The 13100-nt window shown below is 40.0% G+C and overlaps 1 protein-coding gene across 1 annotated transcript in view; it reads left to right on the top strand.

The window, feature by feature from the left end:
* GUCY2F (guanylate cyclase 2F, retinal) overlaps positions 1 to 13100 on the top strand; it is an 89580-nt gene that overhangs the window by 12360 nt on the left and 64120 nt on the right. The window contains exons 3-4 of the mRNA XM_070502465.1: positions 9211 to 9565; positions 10961 to 11045. Of these exons, the coding sequence (XP_070358566.1) occupies positions 9211 to 9565; positions 10961 to 11045 (440 nt within the window). The remainder of the gene's footprint in view (positions 1 to 9210; positions 9566 to 10960; positions 11046 to 13100) is intronic.

Here is a 13100-nt window from a genome sequence, read left to right as displayed (position 1 = left end):
CAATGATGTTTATCAATGAACCAGGTTCTTTTCATCTTCCCACTTTATAAGCCACAGCACACTAGCTTGACCTCATGATCTGGTTGCTCTCATGGTCCCAAGATGGCAGCCACAGTTCCAGACATCACACACAGGTCTGTCAAACACAGAACTACCTACAGACAAAAATGGGGAATGTCTCTCTCTCATGTCTCTTTTTAAGAGTGAGGAAATCTTTCCCAGAAGCTCCTCAAGCAGACTTATCCCCATACTTTCCTGGTCACAATCATGTCCCATACCCATACCTAAACCAATAATTTGGAAAGAGGAATGAGACCATCGTGACTGACCCTATGGCTGCTGGAAAAGTGTGAACAAAATTGAGATTCTGTTAGGAAGGAAGAAGGCTGTCAACTGATTATGTCAAACACTCACATTCTCCACGATATTTTCCTTTTTATTCACCCTTTATTTCTTTATCCTGTGGACTGCTTCTGTATCTGAGTAAGTGATTCAGATGAAACTCAGGTTTATCTCTTTCTGTCCTGAGTATCAATAGCAAAAATTTTGCTGACTCTTGTTCTAATAAAAAATGTGACTAGCAGAGATATTAACACTCCTAGATTTGAACTTTATTGCCATTGATACGTTTATAATAAATCTTTCAGGAGGCACACACATACATTTAACTGAAAACAATTGGTTAATTTGGTCAAGAATTGCAAAAATCCCTCAAATTGCTAAGAATGGTTGCTCAAATCAGTTATTTAGTGTATTTATAGGCAAGCAACCAGATGGTGTATTTTTATATTTTTAAGCAAATGATATTGCTTCACATAGATGCAAAGTCATCTTTTTACTTTAATCACAGGATTGAGGGAAGTAGGAATGGTGTGTGTGTGTGTGTGTGTGTGTGTGTGTGTATTGCACATATATATATGCAAATGTTTTGATACAAAAAACTCAGAGCTTCTACTCTTAATATTTGATCCAATCTCTTTGAGCTTGTGGAAAACATAAGGTAATTAAAGGAAAAAAAAAAAAAGAGAGAGACGCCATTAGTTTCATTGCTAGGCAGCCTGTACTCTGCTTTAGACAAGGAAAGAGAGCTAAAGCAAACACTCCAAAGCCTATAAAAAAGCTTGTCTGGATGTATTTCCAGCCCTACTTTGGAGATGCCTAGGTTATACCTTCATAACCAAAGAATGGTAGAAGAGTAAGACAGTTATCTCCACATCCCTGATAAACAAAACCCTCCTTTTTCTAAATTACTTTGCTGAAAGTTATTTTTGAAGGCAACTCATATACCAGCAAGAGCTTATGATAAGGAATTAGACAGACTTGGGTTTAAATTCCAGCTCTCACTCTTACTAGCTGTGTGTCGTCTGGCAAATTACTTAGGCTTTTTTGAGTCTCAGTTTTCCCATCTGTGGAATGGGTCAGTGAGCAACATCTTCTAGGATTATTGTGAAAATTAAACAAAGTAACATGTTGAAAGTGAATAACAGAGAGCCTGGCTCATTGCTACATTCCTTTCCACTTTTTCTCCCTTGAGGTGAGGATGACGTCATTGGTCCATAGCGTCCTAGCATCTAAATTACAATCAGACTTCAGCTTCCTAGTCTCTTGAAGTTTTCTGATTACCAGCAGAGAGTCTCTCAGTAGTTCCAGCTTTCAAAATTATTTCACTTTCAGAATTCCAAATGATATTTTCTCAGATCAAATTATGAAGTTCAATGTTTGCTTATCTCTGGGCTCCTGTTGTTTTTTCTCCTTCAGTCAACAGATTAACAACTATTTATTGAGCACCTGCCATGTGCTACGCACTATGGTGAACTCCAGACAGGACAGAGTTTTTTGTCAGTGGTGTGTTAGAGCAGTTCACAAAAGCCAACTGTGCACATCTTTTCCCAACTCTGCATTCAGTGGCATCACGTAGGGAGCTTGAAATGAGACATTGGGAGTATTTACACCACAGAAACTGGTAGATGCTACAAATAGGAGCTTTTTTTTCTCCTCATAGAGCAGTTAAACATTTACTAGACATCACTTGTTTCTGCTCTTATGGGGCTTAAATTCTAGTGAGAGAGACAGACAGTAAATGAGTAAACAAATGTGCGAATAAGATGGCTGTATTTCTCCTTTGCCCAATAACTTCCAGTGGAATTGAAGTTTCTCTGTATGGGCTATATTGCCTATAGCAATGGTTTGCAACCTCTTTTAATTTATACACTTGCTTCTTTAAAAAGTAAAACAAACAAAAAACTATCAAAGTGATGCATGTACATATTTTTAAAAGTCAAGAAATGCTAAAAGGTTTGTATCAACAGCAAAGCAGTCCCCAGGCCTTCCTCCCGTCCTTCATCAGAAGCAACCACTTTTATGTCTTTCAGCTCTTTATTCTGGTATTTACCTCTAAGTTTCTAAATACCGTACTGCTACTGGTTTCTTGATTGATCAATTTTGGACATTACTTTTTTACTTCCTATTTTAGTTGAAGATTGTAAGCTCTTATATACTTCCTTACCCTCCTTCAAACCTTCGATATAGTTATGTCACAATTTTTAGTTAAATTCATATTTAGTATTTTTAATATTATACATATGTAAATATCATTCATAGCTGATCCATGTGGCATAGTGCGGTAATAATTCATTTCATGTATAACTTTTGACTTTTACTGGAGTTAATAATTGCTTTATTTTTTCATTTGTTTCCCTTAATTTGGATTTCTAAGTCTTCACGTACTGTCTGGTAAAGCTGTAGAATCTCTCAAAACAATTTTATATGTGTTAAAACCTGTTAAATCCCTTATAGATTTCACTTGCTTTTCCTGCGCCTCTCTGTCCTCCTCTTGCAGTCTAAACTTGTTGCTCCCTGAGGCTGCTGCACAGCTTATGCTAGGATCTCCCTTGACATCACCCTGAAAACTCCCTTTCTCTTTTTTCTGTGCTGGATCTACTATTTCATGAATCTCATGACTCCTATTTTCTTAGTTTGCTCTCTTATTTTGGTGGAGCACATCCTCTAGCAGCTTCCGAGAAAGGTACACAGGAGCTAAATTTTTGAGATCTTGCATGTCTGAAAGTCATTATTCTATCTTCACTATTGATTGATAGTTTGAGTGTAAAAATCTAGGTTAAAAATCATTTTCCCTCAGCAGTTTGAAGACATGGCACATTGTCTTCTAATTTCCACTGTTGGTATTGAGAACTCCAATGTCATTCTTATTCCTGATCCTTTGATGCAACCTTTTTTCGTTCTTCCCTATCTCCCCTAGAAGCTTTGAATCATAATCCTGAGTGTCAGTATTCCAGGAGCCATGTTGGGGGAAGGAGACTGGGACTCTCATCCTTAAGCGTGAAGACTTTACTTCGTCATTCATTTTGTGCTCCACCTAACTCCCACCCTCTTTTGGGTCAAGTGTCCCAACTCTGGAATTGCTCTGAATCAATTTAACCAGTTTCCTGCAGAGATCTGGCTCTCCTCAGTAGAGGTGGGGATGGTGGACATCTAATTGTCCCTTACACAGACCTGCAAACAGCTCCCCCTCTCTTAGTGCTCTGCCTCAGCCCTCCTTCTATAGTAGTTGGTGCCTCTGATTCCTAAGCATTTCTGAGATTCTCAGGGGGCAAATCTGCTTGTTGCTCACCAATATTCCCCTCTTCAGGTACTTTGGTTTAATCACCCTGTACTCTGCTAAATCAGTTACCACCCCTGTAGCAGATTTTCATCTTCACATTCTGTGGTTCAGTGTTATAGACCTCTCTTGATATCATCAGAAATGGAGGTTTAGTGTTTCTGTGTTCCTTGTTCTCCTTGTTGTTTGGGAGTCAAGTTTGAAAAGAGGAAGAGAGTGAAGAGACAACCTTGATTTCACTATCTTTAATCAGGAAGTCATAAAGAAAAAAAGAAGTTGCAAAAGGGTGTATATGATATTCTTTTATTGGTAGGTTTGCCACAGTCCATTAATTAATTTAGCAAGTATTTATTAAGCCCAGTTAATAATGTGGTAGTTAAGAGCATGGGCTTTGAAGGCAGACTGCTGTAAATTTACTTAAGCTCTTTGTATCTTCTTTTCCTTATTTTAAAATTGGGAATAATAATAGTACCTACCTCATAGAGTTGTTGTGAGGATTAAATGAGTTAATAGACATAAAGAACTTGCCTGGCACCCAATAACTCCTCAATACATGTTAATTATTATTATTAATGTTATTGTTACTTTTATTATTACTATGGGCACTGTTAACTATTATTACTAGGCACTCTGCAGGTGATATAATGGAGAACAAAATAGAAATGAGATCTTTCCCCCAATGAAAGGGAACAATTTTACCATTTCAGGGTGCTAAGGACACTGTTTCTAAAACTGAGACTCCATTGGTCACAAATTCAAGACTGAGACAAGGGACTTGAACACTTGACTTCCAGGATGAAATTACCAGAGCCCTGTGCTCCTCTTCTGAAATGCAAACATTAGCAGCTATCATGTATTTAGTACTTACTCTGCACCAGGTAGTTTACATAAATGATCCCATCAAATCCTCAGACAAAGACTACGAACTAGGTATCAATATCTCCATTTTATGGATGGCAAAACTGAGGCTCAAGGTAACATGCCTAAGGTGATACAGCTGGCAAGTGGCAGTGCTGGCATTCCAACCCAAGCCTGCTATCAAAACCTGACCATTTAACCACACATTAACCTTTTTTTAATTATACTATGTCTCATGTCTAATGCTTTACTCAAAGTAACATTATTAAGTGACTAATACTTCAATTTGAACGGGTTTGTTGGATTGTTTTCCTCTGATATAGGAGGTGATAGGGCTTTATGAGGACCCATGAAAAGAGAAAAGAATGAAGAGATTAGGGAATGGGACACCAGTGACAAACTTCCTAATTTGGTCTCAGGATGATTGGGCAAGGATTATCACTTTGTACCTTTATATTTTGGCACAAAGTAGTCTTCTGAAATAAGGTTTTAGTGTCCGCACTCTTCATTTTTATTGTATTCCCAATGCTTGTTTTCAATGAAATTCTATTGACTACAAATGCATATTGCTAGAATACACATTTTGGATATTTTTTTTCCAAATGTGGCCTAATTTGGCTAAACAAAGGCAATTCTCTGAATTTCTCAGCAAGCCCAGAGAACCTTAAGCTCCTTGTACCTATTGTTTTCCATTACCCTAAATACGGGTGCCTGGAAGGAGGATGCTAAGCTAAAGGGGATGCAGTTAGGACTGGAGCATTCCAGTATGGGACCACCAGGCATGTTGTCAGAAAAGGTTGCCTGCAGCTCACAGTGGCTACAATTGTCTTTGCACCTCATTCTAAATAAAATTAAAAAAGCATTGTGTTCATGAGTATCATATCAACAGACTGGACTAGTGACTATCTCTTGGCTAAGTCCAAGTGTTGAGATCATGCATTATTGGAGGTACTCCCTTTAATAACAGGAATTCAATTACCTTTTGGTTTCTTGATCTCTGCATGTGTTCCTAGCTTTTTGTTCAAAAGTGATGTTGTCATTTTGTCCTTCAAGTGTTGCTTTCCAAGTCAGGTATGTTTTAATGTACCCTTCCAAGGACAAAATTCTTTGGAAGCCAGTTTTGTGTCTTTCAAGTACAGTCAATTTGAACTGATGATAGTCAGCAGCAGCACGAACATTTAAATTGAACAAATTCAAATGTCACTGCTCCTGACCTAGACATTATTCTCCTGGATACAAGCTCCGAAAAGCCTAGGGTAGAGCTAGCTAAAGTCACTGAACAGCAATCAAGGATAAGTTTCAATTATTCATTTATTCATCATTCATTCATTCATTCAAGTTCAGGTCTATACTGTAGGCAAAACCAATAGACTGAGTCATCAGTGGTTTCACCATTCTGGGCTGTAATGTCAACAAGGATATCTGTCTGACAGAAGTTCCTGCCAATCTGTCTTACTTCTTTGGAGCTGTAGTCAGAAGCCAGGACAGAGGGTTGTGGAAAGTGTCCTTTCTCCCCTTGTCCCAGCCTCTACCTCTTTTTCTTCTCATTATTTGCAGTAGCTGCAACTAGAGCCTTTTGTGACCAATGCTAATAGAGTGTGTCTTTGACATAAGAATGGGCAATTCCCACTGATGAAGGGCACAATGGGTGAAATAGGGACACAAGCCAGCTAGAACACAAATCCAAGCCCTCGCAGTGAGAGTGGGTCATTGTGACAGACCCACTTTTCCAACTGAATGCTGTTGCTACAGCTATGCTCTTTCCCTTAGCTTCAGGTCCCTCTACCACAGTTTTGTGGCTCTGTGTGTGTATGTGTGTGTGTGTGTGTGTGTGTGTGTGAGATATGTGGTGGAGGCTAGAGAATCCTGAAGAAAAAGCTTTAGGTTTCAGTCATCTTGGGGAGTTGCTGTCAGTCAGCTCTAACAGGGATCAATCTGAGAGCACAAAGGGCAGTGTAGCCCGGCCAGCTAACAACCCTGTAGGACGGGTCGACTCAGAGGTGAGGGTGTTATTTTTAAGAATTTCAGTCTTTGCTTTTGGCTGTAGATAGATGCAGTCTCTTACCCAGAAGTCTCTGTGCTTTTCAAAACAGAATACTAGCATTCTCCCTGCTTTCAGGGGCTTGCTATTCTGGGGCTTTTTACTATTATTGATTTTATACTCCACCTTTCAGACTTCACTTGTTGTCATAACATACCAGAGCCCCAGAAAAGAGGCAAGCTCTTGCAGAAAACCTAAAGGCACTTAAATGGAGCACTGAGAATGTTAGGAGGAGGAGTTAGTGAAAACTCCTTAAGGGACCTCAGTGTGTGCCAGGCAACTAAGTGTGGCTGCGTTGGTGGCAGCATATGTCATCCATTCACCATGCCTATTTCTATAGTGTGTGTTAAGGTGGAGTGGTGAAGGGAGATCATTGGAATAAAACTCAGGAGACTGAGTTATTGATTTCCACCCTGCTATTAGCTCTGTTATCTGGGACAAGGCTTTTGGCCTGGACAACTGGAAGAATGGAGTAGCTTTTAGCAAAAATGGGGAAGACTCATTGTAGATGGAGCAGGAGGATTTGAGGTAAAGATCAGGAGTTCAATTTTGAGTATGTTGAAATTAACATCCAAATAGAGATATTGAAGTAGGCAGTTGACTATATGAGTTTGGAATTTAGGAAAAAGGTCTGAGCTGGAAGTATAAATCTGAAATGTATGGCATAGGTGTGGTATTTAAAGCCGTGAGACTAGAAGAGATTACCAAAGGAGTAAGTGTAGACAGAGAAGAGAACCAAGGACTGAGTTGTGGAGCACTCCAATGTTAAAAGATCAGAGAGAGAAGAAGAACCCATATACAGGCCAAACAAAAATGACTACAAGCTAAATTTGGTCCCTGGACTAGGCCAAGAGTTGGGAAATTTCATAGTTCAGAACTAGAAAAGACCACAGGGGACATCTATTTCAATCAAGAAATGGGAGACCTGGGTTCTAGTCCTGATTCAATGCCGAGGTGAATGAACTGGACAAATCACTTAACTTCTCTGGGTCTCCCTTTCCTATCTAGAAGGTAAGATAGCTAGACCAGATGATCTCCAAGGTTTAAACATTCACGATTCAGTACCCTCATTTTAAAGATGAAGAAACTGAAGCCCAGAGAAAGGAGATAAGTGACTTGTCCAACATCCTGCCATTAGGAACAGATCACAGGCTAGTGCGTCTTCTTCTATTCTGTTGTTTTAAACCCTACATGTGTATTAGAATCCGTGGGAGCTTTTAATAATACTGATTACTACGTCCCGAACCTAAAGTGTCTCATTTTGTTGGTGTGTTTTTGATACTCCTTGGGTACGTCTAATGTGCAGCCAGGGTTGAAAACCCTCTGCTGTACGTTAACAAGGCATGGCAGTGTCTTGCTAGCTGCTACACCTCTCTGTATCTTGACGTGTGTTTCCTACACAAAAACAATTCACTCAATTTGTTTTTCCTGAGGAAGATTAGCCCTGGGCTAGCATCTGTGCCCGTCTTCCTCCACTTTATATGTTGGTTGCTGCCACAGCGTGGCTGGCGACTGGTGTATGTCTGTGCCTGAGATCTGAACTAGCGAACCCAGGCTGCTGAAGCGGAGCATGCCGAACTTAACCACTACAGCACAGGGCTGGCCCCTAAATTTTAAACCCTTTTAGTCACATAAACGTTGTTATAGGAGGATGGCTTTCTAGACCTTGTGAAACCAAAGCAGCAAGTATCAGCTTTTCCTGAACCTTGGTAATATGGTATGACCATAGCTTTCTTGAACTCCATCCTAGAAGGGAAATGTTGTGGAAAATCATGAAGCCATGGCCCGTGCGGGAGGAAGGAGGGAGGGATCGCTTACTCTTCCTCCCTATCTTTTTGGAAAAAATGATACAAGTTTTGTCCCCAAAGCGAACTTACAAGGTTAGTAAGCAGTACATCAGGCAGAGTACACAAATGCTGTTGCTTTTACCATATATATATAGCAGGCAGAGTCATGCTGTCCACCATAGCAGCCTCAATGCTTAACAGTGGCTTCTCACCAAAGCTTTGCCACTTTGCACGCCAGTAGGATATAGGGTTTCTTGATTGAAACCCACATTCTCCATACACTACAACATTTGAATCTGTATTTGTGGGTGTGTATGTGTCAGTACGCATGTCTGCATGTGTATGTGTGGGGATATGTGTTTAAAACCATATTCTAGTGTTCACTTTCTCTGGGGAGCATATGTCTAGCAGAATGGCCATTTTGGACTAAGACAGGGCATAGACGTAGACTTTGGAGATATATTATTTATAGTCTTACCACACACACCTACCACTCTAGTAGTGCCAGCAAAATGATTTTGCCATACACAATGCACCAGTAATTAACCTGGTAAATTTCCTTTGAGTGCCTCTTGTCTATTCCATACTTGTGTTTTTAGTGCTCTTTATAACTCTAAATCACTTTCTTAGTTTAGGAGCATAAAAATATATTGTGTATGACTTGATTTGCTCATAAAATTGTCATATTTGATATATTTAAAGATGCGAGGCCTGGGGAAGAAAAACAGAAAAATTCAGGGGAGAAACCAAGCAAGTCCTCCGAAAAAATTGTTTTTTTCCTCTGGGTCTTCATGCTCTCCTCCAGTCAGATGTGCAGCCCATAATAATGAACACAGGCTTGGAATACACTCTGAAATTGCTCTAGGGCGACTAGGGCTCAAGATAATTGTAATTTTTAAAAATAGGTTTCACCGTTGTTTGGAACCATCTACAATTCAATTTACTTTATCGCACAAGCCATGAATAATGCTGTGAGAGAAAATGGACGGGCTAGTGCTGCCAGCCTGGTTCAGCATTCCAGAAACATGCAGTTCTATGGATTCAACCAGTTGATAAGGACAGATTCAAATGGAGATGGAATTTCAGAATATGTAATCCTGGACACCAACTGGAAAGAATGGGAACTCCATAGCACTTACACTGTGGACATGGAAACGGAGCTGCTGCGGTTCAGAGGGACCCACATTCACTTCCCTGGTGGCAGGCCTCCTAGAGCAGATGCAAAGTGCTGGTTTGCAGAAGGGAAGATCTGCCGAGGAGGTAAGGAATGGAAAATCACTGGTAGTAAGTTTGGCTCAGCTTGGGTTACGAGGGATCCTCTTTAGGGTAAGGCCATATTTTAATATTGGAACAATCATAGACTTGATCATTTGCACTCAGGTGACATAAACATCTTGGCACTCTGTGTAGTTAATTTAAAATAATAAGGACAATGAGAGGTACTTTGCAATCTTGAATAATCTCCACAATTTAAAAGTCACCCCCTAATTGTTTTTTTAAAGGATCCCACTCCCAAAGCGGTTACTCTAATAAGAGGAAGGCATGAGCCTTCTCCTTGGTCTTTTATAGGCTATGACCTGCAATTATTTCTCCTGCCAGCAAGATCCACTTGTCCTTCTCTTGATGTATCCAAATCCTGCAAATCAGGTCCCACCAGAAATACTGTATCTATACCCTCTCCTCTCTGAACGCCCATTGAACTAAAAGTCTGTACCTCACAGCTTAGCACAAAATTGCTTTTCAATTGTTTCTTGTGTATTGATTGTGTCTCCCTCTCCCAAATAGACTGCTCCTTGAGGGCAGGGCCCTTAGCTAATAATTCTTGCGCTACCTGACGGTTTAACACAGTCCACATCCAATAAATACTTACAGTTTAATTGACTGACAGAACAGCTCTAGCTTGTGGAAGAGGCGAAGCTCCATCAAATCTCTGAGAACCAGAGGGGAACTGTGGAAGAATCCATATTATTGCTATGCAAGTGTGCCCCACACCCTTCTAAAACCAAAGACATCTATTTGAAATGGACTTCTGTTTCTGTTTTGCTTTAATATGACATATCCAACTAACTAGTTCTTCACTTGTGTCATCATAGATTTCTCCCTTAAATCTTAGTAATCCATCCAAATATTTAGATTTTCCAAAGGCCAATTTACATCCTGATGGAAACACTAATTATCAAAACTAGACTCACCGATGAAGAACAAGTGCTGTTTTTCAGCCATGCCTCATGAGGTGTATGGGCTCAGGTGAATTCAAAAGGTCTTTTGTTTTTATAAAGGCAACATAATACTTACCCTTCACAGGTGAGATAACATTTTTATTCTCAAGAACTCTATTGCCATTCAACTTAAATTAAAGTACTCAAAGTTTTCCATTTGTGGACTTTTTTCTCCAAAGAAACACCCGGGTCAGCCTTAATTCGTGTGATTTGTTATTGTCAGAGTGGTGAGTGGTTTTGCTTCAGAACAGTGAAATTGCTTTCTGTGTCCATAAAGTCAACAAGACAGACTGTGCTGTAGAAAAATGGAATTAAGTTAGGTAGATGTGGCTTGATTTTAGAGTCACCAGAAAGCATGAGGAGTCCCTCTGTAGTGCCCTTTATTTACAGCCTCTCTTGATAATGCCATTCTTCCTCTTCCTCTTGCTCTCTGCAGGTATCGACCCTGCCTTTGCTGTGATGGTCTGCCTTGCTTTGCTTATAGCCCTGCTGTCTATTAATGGATTTGCTTACTTTATAAGGTACATTTTTTGTTCTTTTTGTGTATAAAATACAAGCCCATAATAGCCTTGTTAATATTGATTTCCAGGAAGTCATGTTTCAGTACAATTGCCTCATTACATGACCCGCTGATTTTCTTTTTTCCATAGTGATTTACCATCCCTACCGGCCCCATTTAGGGTGAAGTGTTTTCATGATGCCAAGAATAACTTCCTCAGCTGTGTTGTCAGTGTTGTTGCCTGTGAGTAGATCTGGCTCTCAACACTATCGTGAAATAAGAGAACTAGTACTTCAGGGTCTGTCTTTGCTCCTTTTTCCACTGGCAGAGTCCTATCGCTGCCTCCTTCCCCAAATGATATGGACCGGTAGAGAATGTAGTTGGGGTATTTTACACAAGTTCCAAGAATTAGGTAGACTTTGGCTAGGATCCAACATTTAGAAATAATGGTGCTAACTCACAGGATTGTAGTGGGGATTAAATAAAGTAAGGAAAGCACCTAGAACGATACGTGACTCATAGTAGGTACTCAACAAATGGTAAATCTCAACTTCCTCCCAGGCACATGGGACTCTCCTGCCGATTGTTGGTAGCCCAGGATCCTACTTTGACACTCATGCCTTTTGCCCAGGGTATCATATTCCAGATTTTTACTGTCCTTTTTCCTTGGGCAAAAGTTATCCTAGCTAATCATCAACATCATCATTATCATCATGTCTTTGTCTTCCTCCCTCAGATCCCTTAATAGGTGACCAACTACTTTGATGAACTAATTCAGGATCAGGGATGAATGGCTGAAGATGGCTTAATATGACACCCCTTTCTTATAATCTTTACATTTTAACAGTTGGACCCCCCCCATATTAGGATGATTTGAGGAAAGTAAAAAAGGAAATCAACCATAACCCTCCCACTTTACGCTTCCCTCCCTGCAAACTACACCTTTGTTATCTCTTTGTAAGTGTGGTTCTGACAACAATATGACACAAATTTGGTAGAGTATGGAGTGGAGCTATTTTGGTGAGTTCCAAGAAAAACTGTCTAGAATGTATTAAGTAGCTATGTAAGTTTGGACAGGACACTAAAGTTTTCTTGGCCAGAATTTTCTCATTTGTAAAAAGAAGCAATTGGATTAGATGATCTTTAAGAGCCCTTCCAGCTCTGATAGTCTAATGAGTCTGTGAAATCCTGCATTGAAACTATAACAGGTGTTACTCTTAGTGTTTAATATGTTGGCATTGCTGTGAAAAACCACTATGATCCAATCTCCCCAGTATTAGAAACTTGGTAAAGCCACACAGAATAGTAGGTAGCTTATGAATTATTAAAACACACTTGATAAAGACATTAGTGCAAAAGAAGTTTTTCTTTTAATTTCTGTGACTGTGAAATATCCCAGCTCAGAATTTAATGTCAGAAAAATGTAATGTCTTTAGCTTCTGCCAATGAATGAACTATTTAATTAACATCATTAGATACTTAGAGAAAATAAATGCCATCCAATCAAAAAGCTCCCCCCTCTAGGGAGATTTGAGGAGTAATAGGCTCTGGCTGCCCAATGCCAAAACATCCCATGGCAAGGTGGAAAATGGACTCACTCAGATGCTTATTTTGCTTGTCAACCCTCTGCCCCTCCTCCAAATGACTGGTCTCACTAGTCTTTCCTGTGGAATGGACTGGTTCTTTTGGCTTGGAGTGAGCCCAATCTGCAATTCTTGGGAAGGGAAGGAAAAAAGAAAAAAGAATCCTGGGGGTGGGGGGTGAGGGGATTTGTTTGGAGCTTGTAGACTGAAGGGCGAAGAAGACTGGAGAGGAAAATGATTGGAGAGAGACATGATTAGAGAGGAAAATGATTGGAGAGGAAAATGAGTTTGAGACAATTGGTGCTTCAAGTGGTCACAGAAAACTCAGAAATGGGAGAGAGGCACATCATTTCCCAGAGTCACTTGGTCCTTGGTTCTTCAGCTAACAAAGCACAAAAGATGCCCTCTCTTAGCTGCTTTCCTCTCTCTCTGCCCACCACGGCTGCAATCAGAAGAGCTGAGCGGCTGATGAGTTTCTGTAATAGATGGTGATT

Source organism: Equus asinus, chromosome X (genome assembly GCF_041296235.1).
Source record: "Equus asinus isolate D_3611 breed Donkey chromosome X, EquAss-T2T_v2, whole genome shotgun sequence".
NCBI classification, from domain to species: domain Eukaryota; kingdom Metazoa; phylum Chordata; class Mammalia; order Perissodactyla; family Equidae; genus Equus; species Equus asinus.
This window is presented reverse-complemented; position numbering and strand designations above follow the sequence as displayed.